The following is a 21,184-nucleotide window of genomic DNA, read 5'->3' on the forward strand; positions in this document are numbered from 1 at the left end:
AAAACGGATCTCATCCACTTAGGCCGAAGATCCCGGAACCGTTTCATGAGACCCATGATAGCTCAGCTATATAAGGGCATCAACCCCTCCAGGGTCCAGGTACACGTGATTACTTACATTCAAGCTCTCTAGCACTCAAACTTTAGCTCGCAACCACAACAATACTGACTTAAGCATCAGAGCGACCTCTCCGAGTCATCCACCCCGGTCTCTCTGATCTCTATTTTGTAGTTTGATCCAACTCACCATGCGAGTACGTCCAGGCAATCCTCCAGTCAGGAGCTTCGAGGTCATGTAGTCACAGTCTCAGTCTCATTGGGGCAAGAGCTACAAACAGTTACTCCCCTGGGTTCCTCGTTGACTATCGGCCAATTCACCATTCCCCTAATTGCCTTTGGGGTCCCATCACTATCTGTGCCACACACTACCCAACAGGTGAGTGTCCCACTCCCCAGGTGAACGCCATGTTCTCAAAGCCTTCCGTGATTCCCCCTGGGGTCGGGCACTCCCAGTTCAATGACCTCATCCAGAGCGTTCAAACGATGTAGATCTAAATGCAGCAGATCCATCAGTTCCAACAATTTCAACAATACTATTATTATCAACAATATCAGTAGCAATTTCCACCACTACAACCAGGCCAACCGACAAACCGTCATCAAAGGCAAATCCAGAACCATAACCAACACCCCGCTCACTAGAACATCCGCTAGTCTCCCCCCTGCGGTGAGAGAACTTCGCAGGTACCGGCCCCTCCCTCGGGATGGACCCTTCCACGAGGTATAGTAGGTGACTAGCATACTCCCCCTACTTCCCAAAGAGAGAGCTCGAGGGATAGGCCCGAACCTAGCTAGCCCGAGAGGCACTATTAGCATGTTTCGCATGTAGATTGTCAACTCGAGGTTCGAGACACGGGCTAGAGAAGAGACCCCTCAGTTCCCTGCAACAGCTAGCACCGAGCATGTGGCGAGGAGAACCCCTGAACCACCTTGCCCTACTATTCGGAGTAAGATTGAAATACCTAACAACACAGAAGCTGGCAGTACAAACATCGCACCAACAAAGAAGCAACAACGACGACATTTTTAGACTCTTCGTTCATCAGAAAGGGATGATCCACCAGCGAAGCCCAACCATCCAACATATCAAGGTCGAGAAAGAGAGGAGGTGAGCTCAATGGCCACAAGAACAACGCCTGCTCTTTTGAGCTGGCCTTCCCCTTGTCACTCGAGCTCCTAGCGGCCCCAATGCCGAAAGATTTCAAGGTATTGCCGCTAGATAAGTACAATGGGTCCTTTGATCCTAACGATCAAGTAGATGCATTCCAGTCTCAGATGCATCTCGCCGGGGCCGACGAGACTTGTATGTGCATGGCTTTCTCCACCACATTTAGAGAAGTAGTTCGGACCTAGTATAGAAACCTCATGCCAGGTTCCATCAGAAGCTGGGCATAGTTCGCGGACATGTTTACGTCCCACTTCATCAGTAGTAAGAAGGGCCCGAAGTCATAGGAGAGCCTTTTGAATGTGGTGCAGAGCCAATTTGACCCAGCAGTGCGTTTCACTACAGCGCGAAAAGGAATCACTCACAAAGAGTTCAAGTGGCACATCGTGGCCAACAAGCTGAAGAACATCACTGAGTTCTTTAAGTTGGTCGATCAATTTATCAGTACAGAAGAAGAGATAAACCAGAAAAGTGATAACCAGCCAGGAGAAAAGAGGAAGAGAGAGGAAGAAGGAACGAGCAACAAGAAAAGAAAAAAAAAGCAAGTCCCTAAGCTCGAGGAGTAAGTCCCCCTTGCGAAGTTATAGGTCGGGTCGGCATTCCAGGACCCCGCCAGTGGAGAGAACAAGCTGCACTCCCGTGAATGCAAAGCAAGGAGAGATCTTAATGGCCACCAAAGACTCCTCTTTCGTTAGATGGTCACCAACACTATGGGGAGACCCAACGACTAGGAACCCAAACGTCTATTGTCATTTTCATCGGGACCATGGTCACATCACAAAAAACTGTAGAAACCTCTGCGATGAGATCAAAGAACTAATCTTCCGTGGGTACTTGAAGTAGTACATTTTGCATGAGAAAAAAAGACAGGGGAACCGGTAGGGAGATCGGAAAAAAGATGCCCTAGAGAGCAACAGACAAAACGAGTAACCACCTCGCCCGCTACCAAAAGAAATGTCGATTCGAGGAGTGATTAATATGATCACTGGAGGATCTATTGTAGCGGAGTGCACGACAGTATCCGGGAAAACGTCAATCTGAGAACTGGAGCATGAAGTAGAGAACCCACCTAAGCGACCTCGAATCGAAGAACCGGTCTACTATACCGAGGACGATGCCCTGGTCGTGAAGATGGTCATCAATGACTTTGAAGTAAAGCTGATCTTGGTGGACTCAGGCAGTTCGGCCGATATCCTGTTCAAAGAAAACGCAATAACTCATAAACTTAATGTGGACCCTCTATTCAAGCCAGTCAGACAAAGAAAACACAACCTCACCCCAGAGTGGTGGAGGGTAGTCGATGAGGAAGTTTGGAAGCTCCTTGCTGCAGACTTCATTAGGGAAGTCCACTTCCCGAACTGGGTCGCAAACCCTGTGCTTGTGAAGAAAGTCAATGGCAAGTGGTGCATGTGCGTCGAGTACACCAACCTGAACAGAGCCTACCCAAAGGATTGCTTCCCTTGCCCATAATTGATTGCCTGGTATATGCGACATCAGGGCAAAAGTTGCTGAGTTTCATGGATGCCTGCTTTGGCTATAATCAAATCAGGATGGACACAGTTGATCAAGAAAAAACTGTTTTTGTAACCGAACTTTGGCTATACAATTATAAAGTTATGCCATTTGGTTTGAAAAACACTGGAGCAACTTTCCAGCGACTTGTAAACAAAATTTGGCTGAGGTGTTCGTATGAGTCCAATTGATTGTTTCAATGACTGGGCCAGTAGAAGTTATGCCCTTTGGTCTGAAAAACGCTGAAGTCCTTTGCTGAATTGCTTTACGATTGACTTTATTAGAATTTAGGTGCGCTGGAAGTGTTCGTATGAGTCCGATTGATTGTTTCTATGACTGGGCCGATTTAGGTCATCCGTGAGTTTTCTGTTCATTTTATATTCATGGCTAGTTAATTTTGGCAAGTGTATTTCCCCATTTGTTTTGTCATGATAAATTTAAATGAATTTTGTAAATCAAATTTGGCTGCAATTGCACTCGTACTATAAATGCACATGCTATGCTACAAGAAGAGTTTTTTTTTTTTCTAATTTAAAAGTAAAGTCCAACTCCTGTGCATTCATGAGACAAAATGCATCAAATTTTCAATCAATCATGTTAAAAACATTACAGGTCTATTTATTTTTCATTGGTTCATGGTTTTAGAAATTTACTTTCCCAATTCATAAAATGTACTTACCATTAAAACTACAACAACATTGAAGGTTCAATTGTGACCTATCACTTTAGTTCATAATAGATTTATTTTGCACCACAACAAAAGATGTAAATGATTGAAATATGAAAATATACTTTGTAAAATATGCATATTTTATCATGATCGATTGAAATCTGGATTGAACCCATAATTTAAGTGAGTGCACCATAGTCGAACTTTTGATTTTCCCTGTTTTTAGTGCTAAGCATGACCCCATACTAGGTACGGGCTGGTATTCTGATTTATATTTTTACTCATTTATGCTTATTATTTTTATTTAACAAGCATTTTTTATTATTTAATTAAAGAGATTAAATAAAGTTTTATTTTATAGAGATGAGAAACGATTGAAATCGGGATGGGCCCGGCTCGAGGACCCGGGCCCGATGCAGTGTATCGTGTAAAACTCTTCAAATTGGTAAGTGCATCGTGGTGGCCCACTGACCCTCTTCAGTCCTCTCCCACGCAAGTTGCCGGGGAAGATGAGGTGATGTGGCTCCCACCTTTCTCATCATTCATCACTCCTCTCGCCTCGTTAATAATCTCTAAATTCTTAAATCTCACCCCTGTCCCTAGAATTATTCAGATATTGTAAAAGGCAGGGTACGGACATTCTTCGTAATTTCTATAGAAGATCCGGGGCCATTTTATTAAAATCTGTCTGCTACAACGTTTACCCTTTTCCTTACATTATTACAAATATCCAGGTGGTTCGAACTCGCATGGGAACCGAAACTCAGAAAATGTTGTCAAGAAGAAATTGGAGTGATAAACCGGACAAGCATAATAGTAAATCACAGCAACAGCGCAAAAGAAACAAGGAGACGCTGGTGGACGGCATGGGTGGAGTGGTTTTTGGCGATTTTTATTTGATTTGAACAATAAACAAGCAGCAAACAACTGAAAAAAAGTAGAGAGAGAGAGAGAGAGAGAGTGGAACAGTTACACGAGTTGGGTTTTAGGCTCTCTCCTCTGAATCGATCGGAAAAAGGAGAGAGAAAGGGAAGAGAACCAAAAGGATGGCGGAGGTGATCCTCCATATCTATGACGTCACCAACAGTGGTTCTGCAAAGACGAACAACACCATTGTTCAGATTAACAAGATCTTCAAGGATGGAGTCGGTTTGGGGGGGATCTTCCACAGCGCTGTTCAGGTCACTTCTCTTTCTTGCTTTCTACTTTTCTCTATTTGTTTGTAATTTTTGGCCGGTTGGTTCAAATTCTAGCCTTCAGTATCCGGAAATGATTAGGTTTTACTATTTACCCACTTTTCTTTTTGGATTGGTGCAATGGCGGTTGTTGAAGGCGGGATCTAGGGTTGCGGACCTTGTGTTTTAAGCAACACTCATCTTTTTCGCTTTTTACCGGAATTTATGATTCTGCATAATCATAGTAGTGTTCGCAGATGTTAAACTTGTGCTATTTATGAAGAAAATAAGACAATTCAAGACAAGCATCCGTGCACCCGAACTGGACCATATCCATGCTAGTTATGTGTTTGACTGTTTTCTATGGTATACTTCTGTTCGAAATTTGTAAACTAAATTCTGTGATCTTAATGGTAAATTTTTCTGCTAGGGATGGGATTTAACTTTTTTTATTGACTTCTTCAATGTTATTCCGAAGTGGACAATCTTTAGCACAAGAATCTAACCCTTCAAATTCAAAGAGACCCATCAACAAAATGTGGTTTGCTTGAGTGAGGTTTAACAGTAATTGGTATCTGAATTCAGTAGACGCCATATGAAAAAAGAAATAAAGGAATTAAGAGCCGGTGAATGTGAATAAAATTAAAATCTAACCAAATTCCATTAAGTCCTTTGACATACGCTTTACCATTTTTAATTTGAGAGGTATTGTTAGTTACTTGTACCCCTTATTCAGCTTCATCGAGATCTTGAGTGAGCTAAGAAACCTAAAGCACCATATCTTTCTATTTCTTCTATACTAGCAAGCGAACCCATGCAAATGTGTGGGGGTTGAATAGAAATTTGGTTAGGTTTGGGTTGAAAATTTTGGGTTTTGGCATTGATTTAGTTCCAAGCCAAGGTCCATGTTTAGGGTTGGATTGGGTTGGCACTTAACCTCATCTAACCCATCTAATTTATATCCATATTTTATTAGAGAGGGTCAAGAGGGGTTGAAAGATATTTAAGAGGAAATGAAGGATTTAATGGGGGGAGGGTTTCTATGAGCATGCATGTGGGGAGAGACCCTTGGCCTCCACTATTATATATTTATATTATATATATTGTTTAAATTTGTAAATATGGAAAATTTTTAATGTAATGAATTCTTGAAGGCATTCATGAAATTTATTTGCACATTTAAAACCCTAGGAATATGTTGCTCTTGTTGGGAGAGCAATCTAACAGTGTATTCATTATATCCTTTCTCTGCAAGGTAAAGCCATCTAGGTCTTAAATTGTAATTCGTTTCTTTCTTTAAAGCGTGTGTCAAGGTTCAATAAAGACACAACTAGTAGAAAGAAAAAAATGTTGGGAGCGATTGTTTTTTGTTGTTCTGAGGGCCACCAACCAAAATTTGATTGGTCTCTTAAGTCAAATCACAGTCTTAAGTGTAATTCAATCATTCATTATGGTTCCTAGCACTTCTCCCACTAGGGTCCTTGTAATTCATTATTTTTTCTTATCAGTGCACCATCATGCATGAACAGGTTCAAATGTTCTCTGTACAACCAATTTTTGTTTTAAATTAATCTGCCACCTATGTCAAAACTCTAATTAGCCATGGCCCCACTTCCAACCACTAAAAGCTGCTATCCCTCCCCTCTACCTTAGAGATTACTCATCAGAGGCTTCTTGTGCTGCGACCTAAAGATGACTCATGTGCTTCTCTCAAATCTTTATGCATAGGCTGGTGTACGGGATGATGTTGGTACTAGAATGAGAAGGGTGGTGAAAGAGAGGTGTTAGTGAAGAACCTGAATCTAGCTGAATTCAAGTGAGAGGAACTATGCATTCCTTTTCTGCAGAGGACACATTGCATCCTAAGAGTCAAGAGATTTACTTGAAACTATATGAATTGAATATGCTAGTAGAACACTGTTCAAAGAATTGGTGGATGAATTCTTGATACAATGATGCATAGTATTTAGAAATTCATATATCTTATTTGTTGTTGTAGATCTCTAAGAGAGGCGATACAATTAGATTCTAATGATCATCAAGTTTCTTCTACCATCATAGTGGGTTTTCACCAATCTTGGTGGTTTCTGAAGCTACTTTCAGCTATAATTAGTTCCTTGAATCCATTGGGTCTCATTAAGTGATTATACAAAGTATTGAAAAGAATATATGGTTGTTGTGACGGATGGATTCACTTGGGTGTTAACCAATATCTATGGTCGCAATAACTATAGGAAAAGGAATGACACGTGGGATGAGTTATGTGCAATTCGGGGTTTGTGGGAAGGTCCGTGGTGTTTGGGAGGGGACTTCAATGTTATACAATTTTTTGAATAAACTAGTAATCCCCAACAATCCATCACGACTAGCATGAGGAAGTTTAATAGCTATATTGTAGATTGTGAGTTGAAGAAAATTCCATTTTACGAGCCAGATTCACTTGGGCTATGTTTAGTTTGTGGGGTGGGGATGGGAAAATGGGAATATTCGAAAAATATTCCTTTTTCATTTATTTGTTTTAAAGGAAACAGGGGGGTGGGATGGGAAAAACGTGGGATGCGGGATCCCAAAATCAAGTAAGTAGGGTCGCACTACTCTGTTGAGAAAATATTTCGGGTCCTATCAGAGCAGAGAGCCTTGAGAGACTCTTCTTCTTCAACATCTACCCATCCCAACGGTTGGATCTCCAACGATTTCTCTGGCCATCTCATTCAATGGTAAGATCAAATCCATCTTCTACTTCCTTTGCCTATTTGCTATTTTGTTTTTTGGCCTGTTCTTCCTTCTTTCCCATCCCTTTTTCCCCCCTTAACAGTTGGAGACCCAGTTGTTTCCTTCAATGTCTTTGGCGAAGGTTTGGCCGGAGTAAAACCCTATTGTTCTCCAACAACAGCCATTTTCCCTATTGTAAAACTAAGAATGACATGATTGTTAGATCTATAAAATTTACAGATCTGGTTATTGGGTTCTTAGATCTAACATTTCCATCTGCAAAACTAACACTTTTACAGATCTGTAAAACTAACAGCTAATATTTTTACATCTATTAAACTAACATTTAGTCAAAACATTCTTCGTCGTTAAACTAAATGTAAAACTAAGCGGGATTTCCATCTGTAAAACTAACATTTTTGTCAATTAGATTTAACATTTAGTCATTGGGTTCCTAGATCTAACCTTTTTATCCCATTTTTTTTGCAGATTGAAGCCATTGACTTTGGAGGTGATATGAAGATTTTAGATTTGGGGGAGGGGTTCAAATCTATCTTCCTTGATCGTACTTGTTTTCTTCTTCCTCCCCTCTATCTTCCTCGATTAGATTTGTTTTCTTCCCACAAAATAAACATGGAAAAAAGAATTTTCCTTTATATAACCAAACAATGAAATGTGAAAAATTCACACCTTCTCATCCCATCCCACCCAAAGCTTCCCACAAACCAAACGGAACCTTGGTCTAACCTATAGGAAACCCCATTGTGGTCAAAGTTGTATAGGTTTATCTTCAACTTAGCATGGGAGAATTATTGGGGAAACCTAGTGTCTAGAGCTATGCCTATTGGTAACCTCAGATCATCGTCCCATAAGAATAGGTTTAGAAGATTTTATTAGTGGACCTAGACCATTTATGTTTTAGAACATGTGGCTTACCCACCCGAACATTGTGAACAAAGTAAAAACTTGGTGGAGCGAGAAGTTGAGGGGAATAAAGTGGATATGGGTAAGACTTCACAAGAAATTGCAGAGGTTAATATTCAAAATAAAAAAAATGGAATAGGGATCATTTTGAGAGAATTGAGGAACAAAAAGTGTGCCTAACCTCTAGGATAGAAGAGTTGGATGAGAAAGAACCCCAAAATGGTTTATTTATGTCTAACAATGATAGAAACTTGGGGAGACAATTGAGGAAAGAATTGGAAGAGGTATTGCTGAGAGAAGACATAAGTTGGAGACCAAAATCAAGGCATAGGTGGATTAAGGAAGGGGATGGAAATACAAAGTCCTTTCATGATGTGGTAAATGGGAGGTGGAAAAAGAATTTTGTATCTAAGCTAGAGATAGGTGGGGGAGATGCTCACAAATAAGGAGGATATTGCTGGGAAGTTTGTGGACCAATTTAAATCAATTTATAGAAGACCCTTGAACGAGAGTCTAGAAATGGAAGGGGTAGATTGGCCAAGATTGGATGAAGTGAAGATTAGTTGGTTAGAAAGGAATTTTGAGGAAGATTAAACGAGCAGTGTTCTTAATGGATAGATCAAAAGCTGATGGGGATCAACTTAAGTCATATCAAAAGAGAACCAAAGCTGCTCCTGTGCTCATTTGGCATCATTATGAAGACGTGGGGTCCACATGAGAGCTGGGTTAGCAATGCATCAACTTGGGAAGACCCTAGAGTCTTCAATCCACCTTAAGATGTTTGTGTGGTTAAGCTCTCTGCTGGACAGGACTTATTTGGTTTTCTTACATTTTTGGACTGCAAGGGTATTTTTTTTTAATTTTGCATGTTTAGTGGGTTATGTTTGGGAACAGGTCTTAGTCTAGTAATTTCCCTTTGTTTGGATTTATGTTTGTAATTGTCCGGGGCAGGTTTAGTCTAATCTAGCTTCTTTTGTAAGTGGCTTGTTAGGCAAGCTAACTTGGGTGGCAAGTGTCTTCCTTTAGAATCTTCTTCTTATTAAGCTTGTAAGTCTCATTTGGGGAACAGTTTTGTTGATGAACAAAGAAAGTTTATGTACAGAATTTGGTATAATTGCCAAGTTGGGGGTGTGATTGACTAGGGTTGATGAACAAAGAAAGCTTGTAAGTATCTTCATTCTCTTCTCTTCTTTCTCCATTAGTTCTTTGTTTGTGCTACACACTTAAAGCTAAAATGGTTGCCAGAATAGTGCTGATTCACAAAGATCCTGCATTAAAAGCTCTTGGTCCAGATGATTTTAGAATTAGCATTTTACTTAGCCGAGGTATCAATGTTGCTTTCTTGGCTCTAATCAAGAAGAAATTTGACACTATCCATCCTAAGGACTTTAAGCCAATTAGTTTGGTGACAAGTATCTATAAAATATTGGCCAAGGTTCTCTCTCTAAGGATTAAAGAAGCCTTCCCTTCTATCATTAGTCAGGCCCAAAGGGCCTTTATTTGAGGACGTCAAATAATTGATTGGACCTTGATTGCAAATGAATGTGTGGACGACATGAAGAGATTCAAACAAAGAGGTTTCGTATGCAAGTTGGACCTAGAGAAAGCCTATGACCTAGTGGATTGGCAATTCCTATTAGAGGTGTTGAGGAAATGTGAGTTTGGGGAAAGGTAGTGTAGTTGGTTGGTTGTGTCAGTAGTTGTTATTACTCCATCCTAGTAAATGGGGTGGTAAGGGATTTTTTTTCTAGCTCGTAGGGGTATTTGACAAGGGGAGCCCCTTTCATTTTTCCTCTTTACCTTGGTAGCCGATGTATTCGGTCGAATTGTCACTAGGGCTAATAGGGAAGATGCCATAAGGGATTGGAAATAGGCAGAAACCAAATTCCAGTTACCCATCTTCAGTTTGCAAACGACTTAATGATTTTCTGCGGTGGAGGCTATAGTGAGAGGGTGGGAAACTTAAAGGAGTTGATTAAAGCCTTTGAAGAAATTCTAGTTCCCGATGTTCCTTTGTTTGTCTTGATGTTACGTTCTTTGAAATTGTTCCATTTTTCTCTGGGTCATATGTATCTCTTCCTTCTCCACCTCCACTTCCAATTCTTGTTGAGGACCCCATTTCTCTTGTTCTAGTTTTGACCAAGCCCTTGCCTCCAGTGCAACTTCCTATTGAATGACCACCCATTAGGCAAGTGTATACGCATTGACATTTATTGGCTTCTTTAGTTTCTTCACCATTGACATATCTGGCAGTTGTTTCCGCACTAGTTTTGCCCCCTCTTTCTGACCTTGATCCCATTGCCTTACAAAGGGGTAAATGTAGGTGCATTCTTCATTCCATTTCCAATTATGTTTTTGTGTCTCACCTTTTTGCTTCCCATTGGTAGCTTGTTTTTCTGCTATCTTCTGTTTTTATTTCTAGGAATATCCAAGAAGCTCTTACCTCTCCCAGGTGGCTCCAAGCAATGGAAGAAGAACTCTCAGCTTTGGCTCATAATCATACGTGGGAGATCTTACCACTCTTCGCCTTGGCAAGCATGTTATAGGTTGTAAGTGGATATACATTGTCAAATACTTACAAAATGGTAGTGTAGAGAGGTTGAAGACTCAGTTGATTGCAAAAGGTTACTCCCAATTATATGGCATTAACTACACAGATATCTTCTCTCCTGTTGCTAAGATTGGCTTAGTCTGTGTTTTGATCTCCCTAGCTGCTATGTACGATTGGCCTTTCTTCCAGCTTGGCATTAAGAATGCCATTTTACATGGTAACCTTCCTGAGGAGGTTTATATGGAGCATCCACTAGGGATTGTTGCTCAAGGAGAGGATGGTAAGGTGTGTGTAAGAAGGCCATTTATGGACTTAAATAGTCTCCATGTGCATGGTGTCGTAGATTTAGTGAAGTGAAAAAATTTGGCATGAGACAATGTTAGGTTTATCCTTCAATATTTAGCTATGATTCGTGTGTTGAGAAGATTTAGTTGGTGGTATATGTAGATGACATTGTTATTACTAGTAGTGACAGGTTGAAGACATTTTCGCACTATTACTTCCAAACAAGGACCTTGGTAAGTTAAAATATTTTTGGGGGATGGAGGTAGCAAGGTGCAAGGTTTAAAATGTCGATGTCGACGGAAATGTCGCTTACCAAAATATTGAACATATGTCGGAAATGTCGAGGGGAAATATTGTAAAAATTAGAGACATTGTGGAAATATTATGAAATATGTGGAAATATGCAAAGATATTTTGTAAAATGATAAAAGAAGCATTAATACATATTTCTAGACTATTATCTTATTCCCAACCATTATATAAAGCTAAGAAACTAAGATCAATAACAAATTAGTAAATGATGACTTATTGATTTATTATGCATTTTGATGTTTTTACAAGGTTATCTGATGTTTTCTTTTCCTATTTTTAATTCTGATTTATTATAAATTCTAATATAATTATTTTACACTGGTAAATAGAAATACATTTATTCTGATTTTTTTTAAATATTAAAGTTATAATACATTATGTTTTATTATAAATTAAATAAATTGATTCTCCTTTTTGTAGTATTAGGATTATGATAAATTCTGATTTCTTATAAAATTAATGAATTTATTATGATTTTTAATACTAAATTTATAATAAATTATGATTTAATATAAAATTTATTAAATTTATTATGATCTTTTATATGAAATGTAGAATATGGTTTATTATCAAATTTAATAAACATTTTCTGATTTTAATAAATATTTTAAAAAATACTAACTAGTTAATATTTTATTACTTAAAAAATATTTTATGTTTTATATTATAAAGTAATTAATTTATTCTTTTGTTTTTATATTTTGTTAATTCTTTTTTATAAATATTTTATTTGAAATATTAAATATAAATTATTAATGGAATAATCTTTATTAATATATTGTATTATATTAATATAATATACTAACATATTATATTTTTAATGTACATGAGTCGACATCTTGTCGACATAATAGGAAAAACTGTATTTATTTTGGTTATTTGGACCGATTTGGTCGACATTTCCGAAATATAGGAAATGTCGACCGACATAATGTAATTTTTATATTACAATCCATTTTCATGTCGGTGAGCCTCGACATCGACATATGTCGGGCGACATTAACGACATTTGGCGACATTTGAAACCACGACAAGGTGTAAGCATGGTATTAATCTCTGCCAAAGGAAGTATGTTCTTGATCTATTGGAGGAGACAGGTTTGTTGAGTGTTAAACTAGCTGAAACACCCATGGAATTGAATGCCAAGTTGAGTAGTGATGTAGGTGAGGAGTTTGAGGATCCTGGAAGGTATTGGAGGTTGGTGGGAAAGCTGAATTATTAGACCATTACTCGGCCAAACATAACTTTTGCAGTTACTATAGTAAGCTAGTTAATGTAGAATCCTTGGGTTCCACATTAAGATGTAGTTTTAAGGATTGTCCGGTACTTGAAGGGATTTCCAGGTTATGGCTTGTTATATAATAGTGAGGGAAGTCTTGAGATAGAATGCTACATTAGATGTTGATTGGGTTGGTTCAATATTTGACAGAAGGTCCACTACAGGGTACTGTACAATTTGGTGACATGAAAGAGCAAGAAACAGTGCTGAAGCTGAATATAGAGCCATGACACACTACATGTGAATTAGTATGGTTAAAGAATCTCTTACAAGAGATGAGGTACACAATTGATAGCCACATGAAGCTGTATTGTGACAACCAAGCTGCAATAAGGTGCTCAATGGAGTAATACGTACTGCATATGTAAACACAGGAAGTCAATGGTTAGACTTGTTCACCAAGGGGTTGAGTTGATTACATTTCTAAGCAACTGAGACTATATGACATATACTTACCAGCTTGAGGGGGAGTGTTAGAGTCGGCTGTACATTTGGTCATTTTATTTTATATGAAGAGTGTGTTGTAATGTCTTTTATATTCTGGTTTAAGTACTATATCCTTTAATTAGGGGCATAAGTGTCTTTGTGTCTTTCAATCAGAAACATATAAATAATACCTGGCCGACTAGAGATCCTTCTTCTCTCTAGTTTGAACCAGTTTTCTCTCCTCTTCTTTCTCTCTTCTATGCTATTATTCACTTCTATTCTAGGGCTGAAACTAGTAACACTGGACTTGATAGGGCTTCGCACTTTTCCCCGTGGAAAGATATTGTTGGTATCTTGCCTGCCTTCTCTCCTTTTATCAAGTATGATGCTTGTGTGGGTAATAAGATTCTTTTTCGAGAGGACTTGTGGATTGGGGAATCTCCCCTTAAGGATAGATTCCCGAACCTACCCTTTCTTTGAAAAAGTTTCAATTTATCTCTTCTTTTCGTGTTTCTGGGGATTCTTGGGATCTGGGACTAACGAGAGGTTTGAATGACTCAAAAGTGGGTTTGGCAGATGATCTTTTTTTTTTTTTTCTTCTAGCTTAGTTTTTCTAGACCACTCTTCTCCTAATAGTAGAATTTGGATTGAACCTTTTTTTTTTTTTTGATAAATGATTGAATTTTATTCAATAAAATCAATAAGATATTACAATACAGCCTTCCCAAAGGAGGGGCACGAGCTTCATTTTGGACGGAACCTTCTACAAGTAGTTTTTCTTATTCTTCATTTTTCAATGCTACGGTCCTCTCCCTTTTAACCCGGTTACCTCCTTTCCTGTTAAAGAAGTATGGAGCGCTCCGATACCCCCAAAAGTAGGGATTTTTGTTGGGAAATGGTTCTCCAAAAAATCAATACCTTGGAAGTGCTTCAAAGAAAGAGACCAAATTGGTGCTTGTCCCCTCATGTCTGTAGCCTTTGCTTGAGGAATGGTGAGACGGTGAATCACCTATTAATTTCTTGTCCTTTTAGTGCTCTAATTTGGGATTGTTTCTCCTCTATCTTTGATTGTAGGTGGTTTTCCCCCTCAAGCGTAGCGGAATTATTTGACCCTAGCCTTTTCTGACAACCAAAGAAGAAGGGAAGGGTGACGTGGAGAACAACGAGGGCAGCTATCTTGTGGGTGGTGTGGGAAGAGAGAAATAATAGGATTTTCCAAGGGAAAGAAAAACCAGCTCCTGGAGTTATTGAAGGGATCACCATCAAGGCAATACATTGGCTGAAAACTCTTGACTTGTTCAAGGATGTCTCCATAGATGATTTGACTAGAGCCTGAAGTATTTTAGCAAGGTCTTCTACTTCATCACTTATCATACAAGCAGTTTGGTCCCCTCTTTTGCAGTGTAATGTCAAACTGAACTTTGATGACAACTCTCTTGGGAACCCTGGACCTTCTGGATTAGGGGGTGTGTTCAGAGATGCAGGAGGAAAAATCCTAGCTATGTATTCTGGTCCAATAGGTTTGGGGGACTCGCTTAGAGCTGAAGTGTTGGCTCTCCTCCAGGTGCTCAGATTGACCAAACAATTGGGCTTTCAACAGTTAGAAGTGGAGGAAGATTCAAAATTAGTAGCGGGTTGGCTGTAATCAAATAGTATGGGAACGTGGTCCCTTAGGCAACCTATAAGGGAATTATTGAGCCTCACAAGGGAGCTGGGCGCACAAGGAGGTCAGCAAATGCTTTAGCTGACACCTAGCAAAGCAGGGGTGAATCAAGTGGTTTTATTTTGGGCAGTATTGTAAGTTGTTTTTTTATTCAAGGGCCACCTTCACTTTAGAAGGTCACAGTTCTTCTGGTTTTAACTAATGAAAGTTACCGTTTCCTATAAAAAAAATCAGTTCTGTAACAACCTTCTTTAGTTAATAATTTTTTTGGCATGCTCTATTAAATACTTCATATATTATTGTATTATGTTTGAAATTAGTGTTGGTTTTAAACACTGGGTCCCTACTAGATTCATGATCTTTAAAGTGATGGACAAAAGTACTTGCTAAGCTAAAAATCTAACTGTGGCCTTAGTTACAAGTGATCCTTGTACTGACTACTGATCTTTTTCCTTCTGTTCATTTTGTGCAATAGCATATGATATTTTCTTTTTCTGGAAAAATTTCATGTACTTCCATGTTTTTCAAATTTGCCATGCCTTTTCATTAGCAAATGGTTGCTTGCCATATTTTGTTTGACAGGTTTACGGAGATGAGGAGTGGTCATTTGGGTTCTGTGAACAAGGCACTGGAGTTTTCAGTTGTCCTTCCAGTAAGAATCCAATGTATACCTACCGAGAACACATTGTCCTTGGGAAAACTAATTTTTCAATATTCAAGGTAAATCAGATTCTGCGGGAGCTCAGCAGAGAATGGCCTGGCAGCTCATATGACCTATTATCGAAAAACTGCAACCATTTTTGTGATGAGTTCTGTGAAAGGCTGGGGGTGCCAAAACTTCCAGGTATTATGCTTTATTTTATTTTCCTATGTTTTCAATGAAAATATCATCTTATTTGCAATTTTGTTGTATTCTCTGAAGTTGATATAATAAAATAGGAAATTAACCTAGAATTTAGGGTTTTGTCAACTTTCATCACCTAGGCTCTCCACTGTTACCTAGAATCACCCATATGCCTCGACAGTTTTGGTATTCTGTTTGTCAAATTGATGTGGTTAAGTTTTTCTTATAGTGTTTTATTTAATTTTATTTTGTTGATGGCATGCTTCTGTTATGAATTATGTTGCTAGTGCATGTCTAACTGAACATTTATATATTCCATTTGAATTCGACATGATTCTTTTACAGATCTTTCCTTTTTAGCAGTTCTTAACTGGTTGCGTCACAATCTGTTTGAAAAGAGATTAGCACAGAACTCATTTCACATCTTCAAATTGGATATTTGTGGTGATGGAGAATAAACTTATCTTAGCCTTACATTATTACTGCTAGCCGATAATGTAATTTCTGTTCTCATCAAATTAAATCAGGTCTAACTGTTGATAAAAATTCTCAAACGAAAAAAGAAAAATGTTATTTGTACATTTTAAAAATTTCTCAAGTTGTTCAGAATTATTGTTTTATGTATAATTTAGAAAACTAAGTCAATTTTGTTAGGAGTAAACTAAGTTGCTAGGTATGTTCATTCATTATGATTTTGGAAAGTGAGGCAGAATTGAAACAAACGTGACTGAGGGTATGCTGTGGATGCTTTTGTGGGGAGGACGTACCGCCGCCGGCAGCAGCAGTGAAGAGCGGCCCACATGGCAGCAGCTTATCTTATCTGCCAGCAGCATATCTTATCAGCTTATCTTATCTTATCCTTAGCAGCCTCTCTTATCTGTTCTTATCTGTTCTTACTTCATCTATTAGAAGAGTAGTAGGAGTTTGATTTATCTTAGGGAAGCCTTATCCTTCCCAAGTAGGAGTCTTATCTGTAAGCAGTCGAATTCAACAAGGAGTCTTCCTACAAGGAGGACTCTCACCTCTTGTAATCTCCTATTTAAGGAGCTGCGATTTGAGAATAAAGGCATCCAATTTTCAGTCAAGAAAAGAGTTGAGGAGAGTTAGGGTGATCTCTTGGACAAATCACCCCTTAGGTCGCCACGATAGGGTTTGCAAGCAAAGGGAGGGGCAAGGGGAAGCTAGGGGTTCTCCCCGTGAACCGACCCATGACGAGATCCTACACCTGGGCCCACAACATTTTGGTATCAGAGCTGAACGTCATGGGCGATATGGAGCAGCTGTCATCCAAGGTCCACAACTTGGAAAACCGACTCGTGGAGAACCACGCAGAAGTACGAGAAGTCAAGGAAGATGTCCGGGAGCTTCTTCGCCTACTAGAGTCGTATTTCTCCACCAGGGAGAGGAGCCCTGAAGGGACGACAACCACCAACAGCCGCCGACCAGATTTGGCAGAATCATCTGGCGAACGATAGATCGCCGCCCCAACAGCAGCAGTCATCCCCAAATATAGTAGGCTGGAGTTCCCTTCGTACAGCGGCAGCGGAGACCCACTAGGATGGCTATACCACTGTGAACAATTCTTTCACAATCAGCATACGGAGGAAAGAGATAAGGTCAGTCTGGCCGCGTTTCATCTAACAGAAGAAGCACAACTCTGGTTCTACCGAGTAGAGCAGGAGGAACCAGGGCTCAGCTGGGACCAATTCAAATCCTATTGCCTCCCCAACACTGGAGGCCATACTTGTGGGGAAGATCCTTCGTTGTCAAGACAGATCACTATAGCCTCAAGTATCTACTAGAGCAGCGGCTTACCACTCCGCCTAAGGGGTGATTTGTCCAAGAGATCACCCTAACTCTCCTCAACTCTTTTCTTGACTGAAAATTGGATCCAGGTGGCCTCGACTGATGGTAGGTCGTCCCATTCCACCAGGACTTCGAGAATACCCTGATTGATTCGGGATTGAAAACGAGCTCGAGGCTGGAGAATGAGTCTGCCGTCCTTTAAGGGTGGTAGGGGAGGTACCTTATCAGGAGGAGTACCTATAAATGGCTTGAGCAAGGACACATGGACGGTATCATGGAGTTTGCTGTGCTCTGGCAGTTAGAGCTGATATGCAACTTTCCCGATCTGCTGTAAAACCTTGAAGGGCCCGTAAAATTTGGGAGCCAGTTTAGGGGGAGCTCTGCGTCTGAGGGAGTGTTGCCGATAGGGTTGGAGCTTCAACCACACGAACTGTCCGAACTTGAGAGTTAATTCCCGGTGGTGCTGATCATAGGCATTCTTCATGCGTGCCTACGCTTGCTGTAAGCGGAGAGAGACTTCGACCAAGAGGGCATCGCGGTCTTGTAGGCCACGATCAATCTCTTCCAACCGCATCGAACCGGGTTCGTAGGACAATAGGCAGGGAGGTCCCGACCATAGACGGCCCAAAATGGTGTCATGCCAAGAGAAGAATGATAGGCCGTGTTGTAACAGTATTCGGCCCAAGGAAGTCAATCCACCCAATGCTGTGGCTGGTCACCCACAAAACAACGGAGGTACATCTCTATTGTTCGGTTTACCACCTCTGTTTTCCCGTCTGTCTGAGGGTGGTAGGCGGAGGAAAAGGCTAGGGTTGTCCCTGCAATCGAAACAGCTCCTTCCAGAAGGTGCTAGTAAAAACTGGGTCTCTGTCACTGACGATGGATTCGGGTAGCCCATGCAAACGGAAAATATGTGTGAAGAAGGCGTGGGCAACTGAAACCGCTCTATACGGGTGGGACAGGGGAATGAAATGAGCATACTTGGAAAAGCGATCTACCACCACGAATAAGACCAATTTCCCGTCGACCTTGGGTAGACCCTCAATGAAGTCCATAAAGATATCAACCCAGATTTGTGTTGGGAGTGAAAGAGGCTGGAGAGGGCCTGCCGGGTGCAGGTTTTCCCATTTTTGTTGTTGGCACGTGGAGCAATTCTGGATGAAGTCCTGAACTGAAGTCCTCATACCAGGCCAGTGGAAATCAGCTTGGACGCGATGCAATGTCTTCTAAATGCCTTCATGTGGGGAGTTATGTATGCTGGAGATGACGGAGGGAATTAAGGAACAGTCGGCTGGGAGATATATTCGTTCTTTGTATAGTTTCAGCCCGTCGTGAATGGACCAATTCAGGTTGGTCGTTCCGGACTGTATTTTTTGAACGAGGTCCTTCCATTCCGGTGATTGGGGCAGCGTGCTTCTAATGCTTTCTAACAAGGTGATGCGGGGCCGGGAAATTGCAAAAAGAAGCATAGCATCTTCGTCACGTCTGGATAGGGCATCTGCGGCCTGATTTAAGGACCCCGCTTTGTAGTCTACTCGGAAATCAAACCCGAGCAGTTTGCTTGCCTAGTGCTGTTGAGGCGGAGTGGTAAGCTGCTGCTCTAGTAGATACTTGAGGCTATAGTGATCTGTCTTGATGACAAAGGATCTTCCCCACAAGTATGGCCTCCAGTGTTGCACAACCTTAGCTAGTCCAATTAACTCGGCTGATCTGTAGCTTGCGCTCGAAAGCGCGAGCTAGGTTCATGGCGGTGACCAGGTTGGGAGGATGCTGCCCTTCAACTGAAATTACCAATGGAAAGCAGACCGCAACTACAGGTAGCCGTCGCAAATGGAGAGAGTTCACAACCCTGGAATCTGTAAGAACATCCAAATACAGGTCGAATCCGAACCCTTCTCTGCTGATTTATTTGTGCTACCCTTGGACGAGTTTGATATAGTACTTGGAGTTAAGTGGTTGATTACTCTAGGCCCTATCCTTTGGGATTTCAGTGCCCTAACAATGACATTCCACCTGAATGGAAAACCAAGTTACTTGGCAGGGAACCAGAGTGAAGGCAAAGAAACCGCAAGTGCATACACTCCAAGGCGAAACCATGCACACAACAGATATGGAAAGACTCCTCACCGACTTCTCGGATGTATTTCAAGAACCCAAGGGACTTCCACCTGCCCAATCGTGTGACCATCGGATTCCCCTAATAACAGGTTCAGAACCGGTCGTCGTCCGGTCGTATCGCTACCCACATTTGCAAAAGGACGAGATAGATAAGCAGTGTATGAACAATGATGAAACAAGGGATCATCCACCCTAGCCGCTCCCCCTTCTCTTTGCTAGTTTTATTGGTACCGAAGCAAGACGGTACTTGGAGGTTTTGTGTGGATTACAGAGAACTCAACAACAGAATTGTCAAGGACAAATTCCCGATTCCCGTGGTAGACGAACTGTTGTATGAGCTCCATGTATCTCAGTACTTCTCGAAGCCAGATCTTAGATCAGGATACTTTCAGGTCCGGATGGCCCCTGAGGATGTGGAGAAAACAGCCTTCCGAACGCATCATGGTCACTTTGAATTTCTAGTTATTCCATTCGGTCTCACCAATGCCCCATCCACATTTCAGTCACTGATGAACGAGGTATTTCGGCCCCACCTTCGTAGATTCGTCCTAGTATTCTTTGACGACATCCTAGTCTACAGTAAATCATGGGTTGAGCACATACATCACCTACAGACTGTTTTGGAACTACTACGCCAACACAAGCTCTTTCTGAAGTGGCCCAAATGTTCTTTCGGGGAGCACTAGGTTCTTTATCTAGGACATATAATCAGTGGGCAAGGTGTCACAGTGGATGGCTCCAAAATCCAAGCAATTCAGGATTGGCCCAAACCTCAATCCACCAAGGCTCTCCACGGGTTCCTAGGACTGATTGGGTACTACCGCAAGTTTGTGCAAAATTATGGATTATTGGCTGCCCCACTAACCAATATGCTAAGGAAGAACGCATTCCAGTGGGATGAAGCAGCTGACGCCACCTTCGCAAACTTAAGGGATGCACTCTCCTCCACCCCCGTGCTGCAGTTACCAAATTTTGACTTGGAGTTTACGGTCGAATGCGATGCATCCGGTATAGGTATTGGAGCAGTACTACAATAGCAAGGACACCCAATAGCCTTCTTTAGCCGCAAACTGATTGGACTAGCTAAGGTCGTGCAACACTGGAGGCCATACTTGTGGGGAAGATCCTTCGTCGTCAAGACAGATCACTATAGCCTCAAGTATCTACTAGAGCAGCGGTTTACCACTCCACCTCAACAGCACTGGGCGAGCAAACTGCTCGGGTTTGATTTCCGAGTAGACTACAAGGCGGGGTCCTTAAATCGGGCCACAGATGCCCTGTCCAGACGTGACGAAGATGCTATGCTCCTTTGTGCAATTTCTCGACCCCGCGTCACCCTGTTAGACAACATTAGAAGCACACTGCCCCAATCACCGGAATGGAAGGACCTCGTTCAGAAAATACAGTCCTGAACGGCCAACCTGAATTGATCCATTCACGACGGTCTGGTACTATACAAAGGACATATATATCTCCCAGCCGACTGTTCCTTAATTCCCTCTATCATCTCCAGCATACATAACTCCACACATGAAGGCATTCCGAAGACATTGCATCGCGTCCAAGCCGATTTCCATTGGCCTAGTATGAGGACTTCGGTTCGGGACTTCATCTAGAATTGCTTCACGTGCCAACAACAAAAATGGGAAAACCTGCACCCGACAGGCCTTCTCCAGCCTCTTT

The 21,184-nt window shown here is 41.0% G+C and overlaps 1 protein-coding gene across 2 annotated transcripts in view; it reads left to right on the forward strand.

Moving 5' to 3' along the window:
* Positions 1-4,108: 4,108 nt before the first annotated feature.
* The window catches only part of LOC148848769 (uncharacterized), a 37,725-nt gene continuing 20,649 nt past the window's right edge, over positions 4,109-21,184 (forward strand). Inside the window, exons 1-3 of one of the 2 annotated variants that reach the window (XM_088950480.1) lie at positions 4,135-4,587; positions 7,783-7,804; positions 15,316-15,577. In XM_088950480.1, coding sequence (XP_088806606.1) covers positions 4,478-4,587; positions 7,783-7,804; positions 15,316-15,577 — 394 coding nt within the window. In that variant the 5' untranslated portion in view covers positions 4,135-4,477. Of the gene's footprint in view, positions 4,588-7,782; positions 7,805-15,315; positions 15,578-21,184 lie in introns of both variants that reach the window. The other variant, XM_088950479.1, reaches the window with a different exon arrangement.

Source organism: Nelumbo lutea, chromosome 6, assembly GCF_056320005.1.
Source record: "Nelumbo lutea isolate HS-2025 chromosome 6, American lotus-T2T, whole genome shotgun sequence".
NCBI lineage: Eukaryota > Viridiplantae > Streptophyta > Magnoliopsida > Proteales > Nelumbonaceae > Nelumbo > Nelumbo lutea.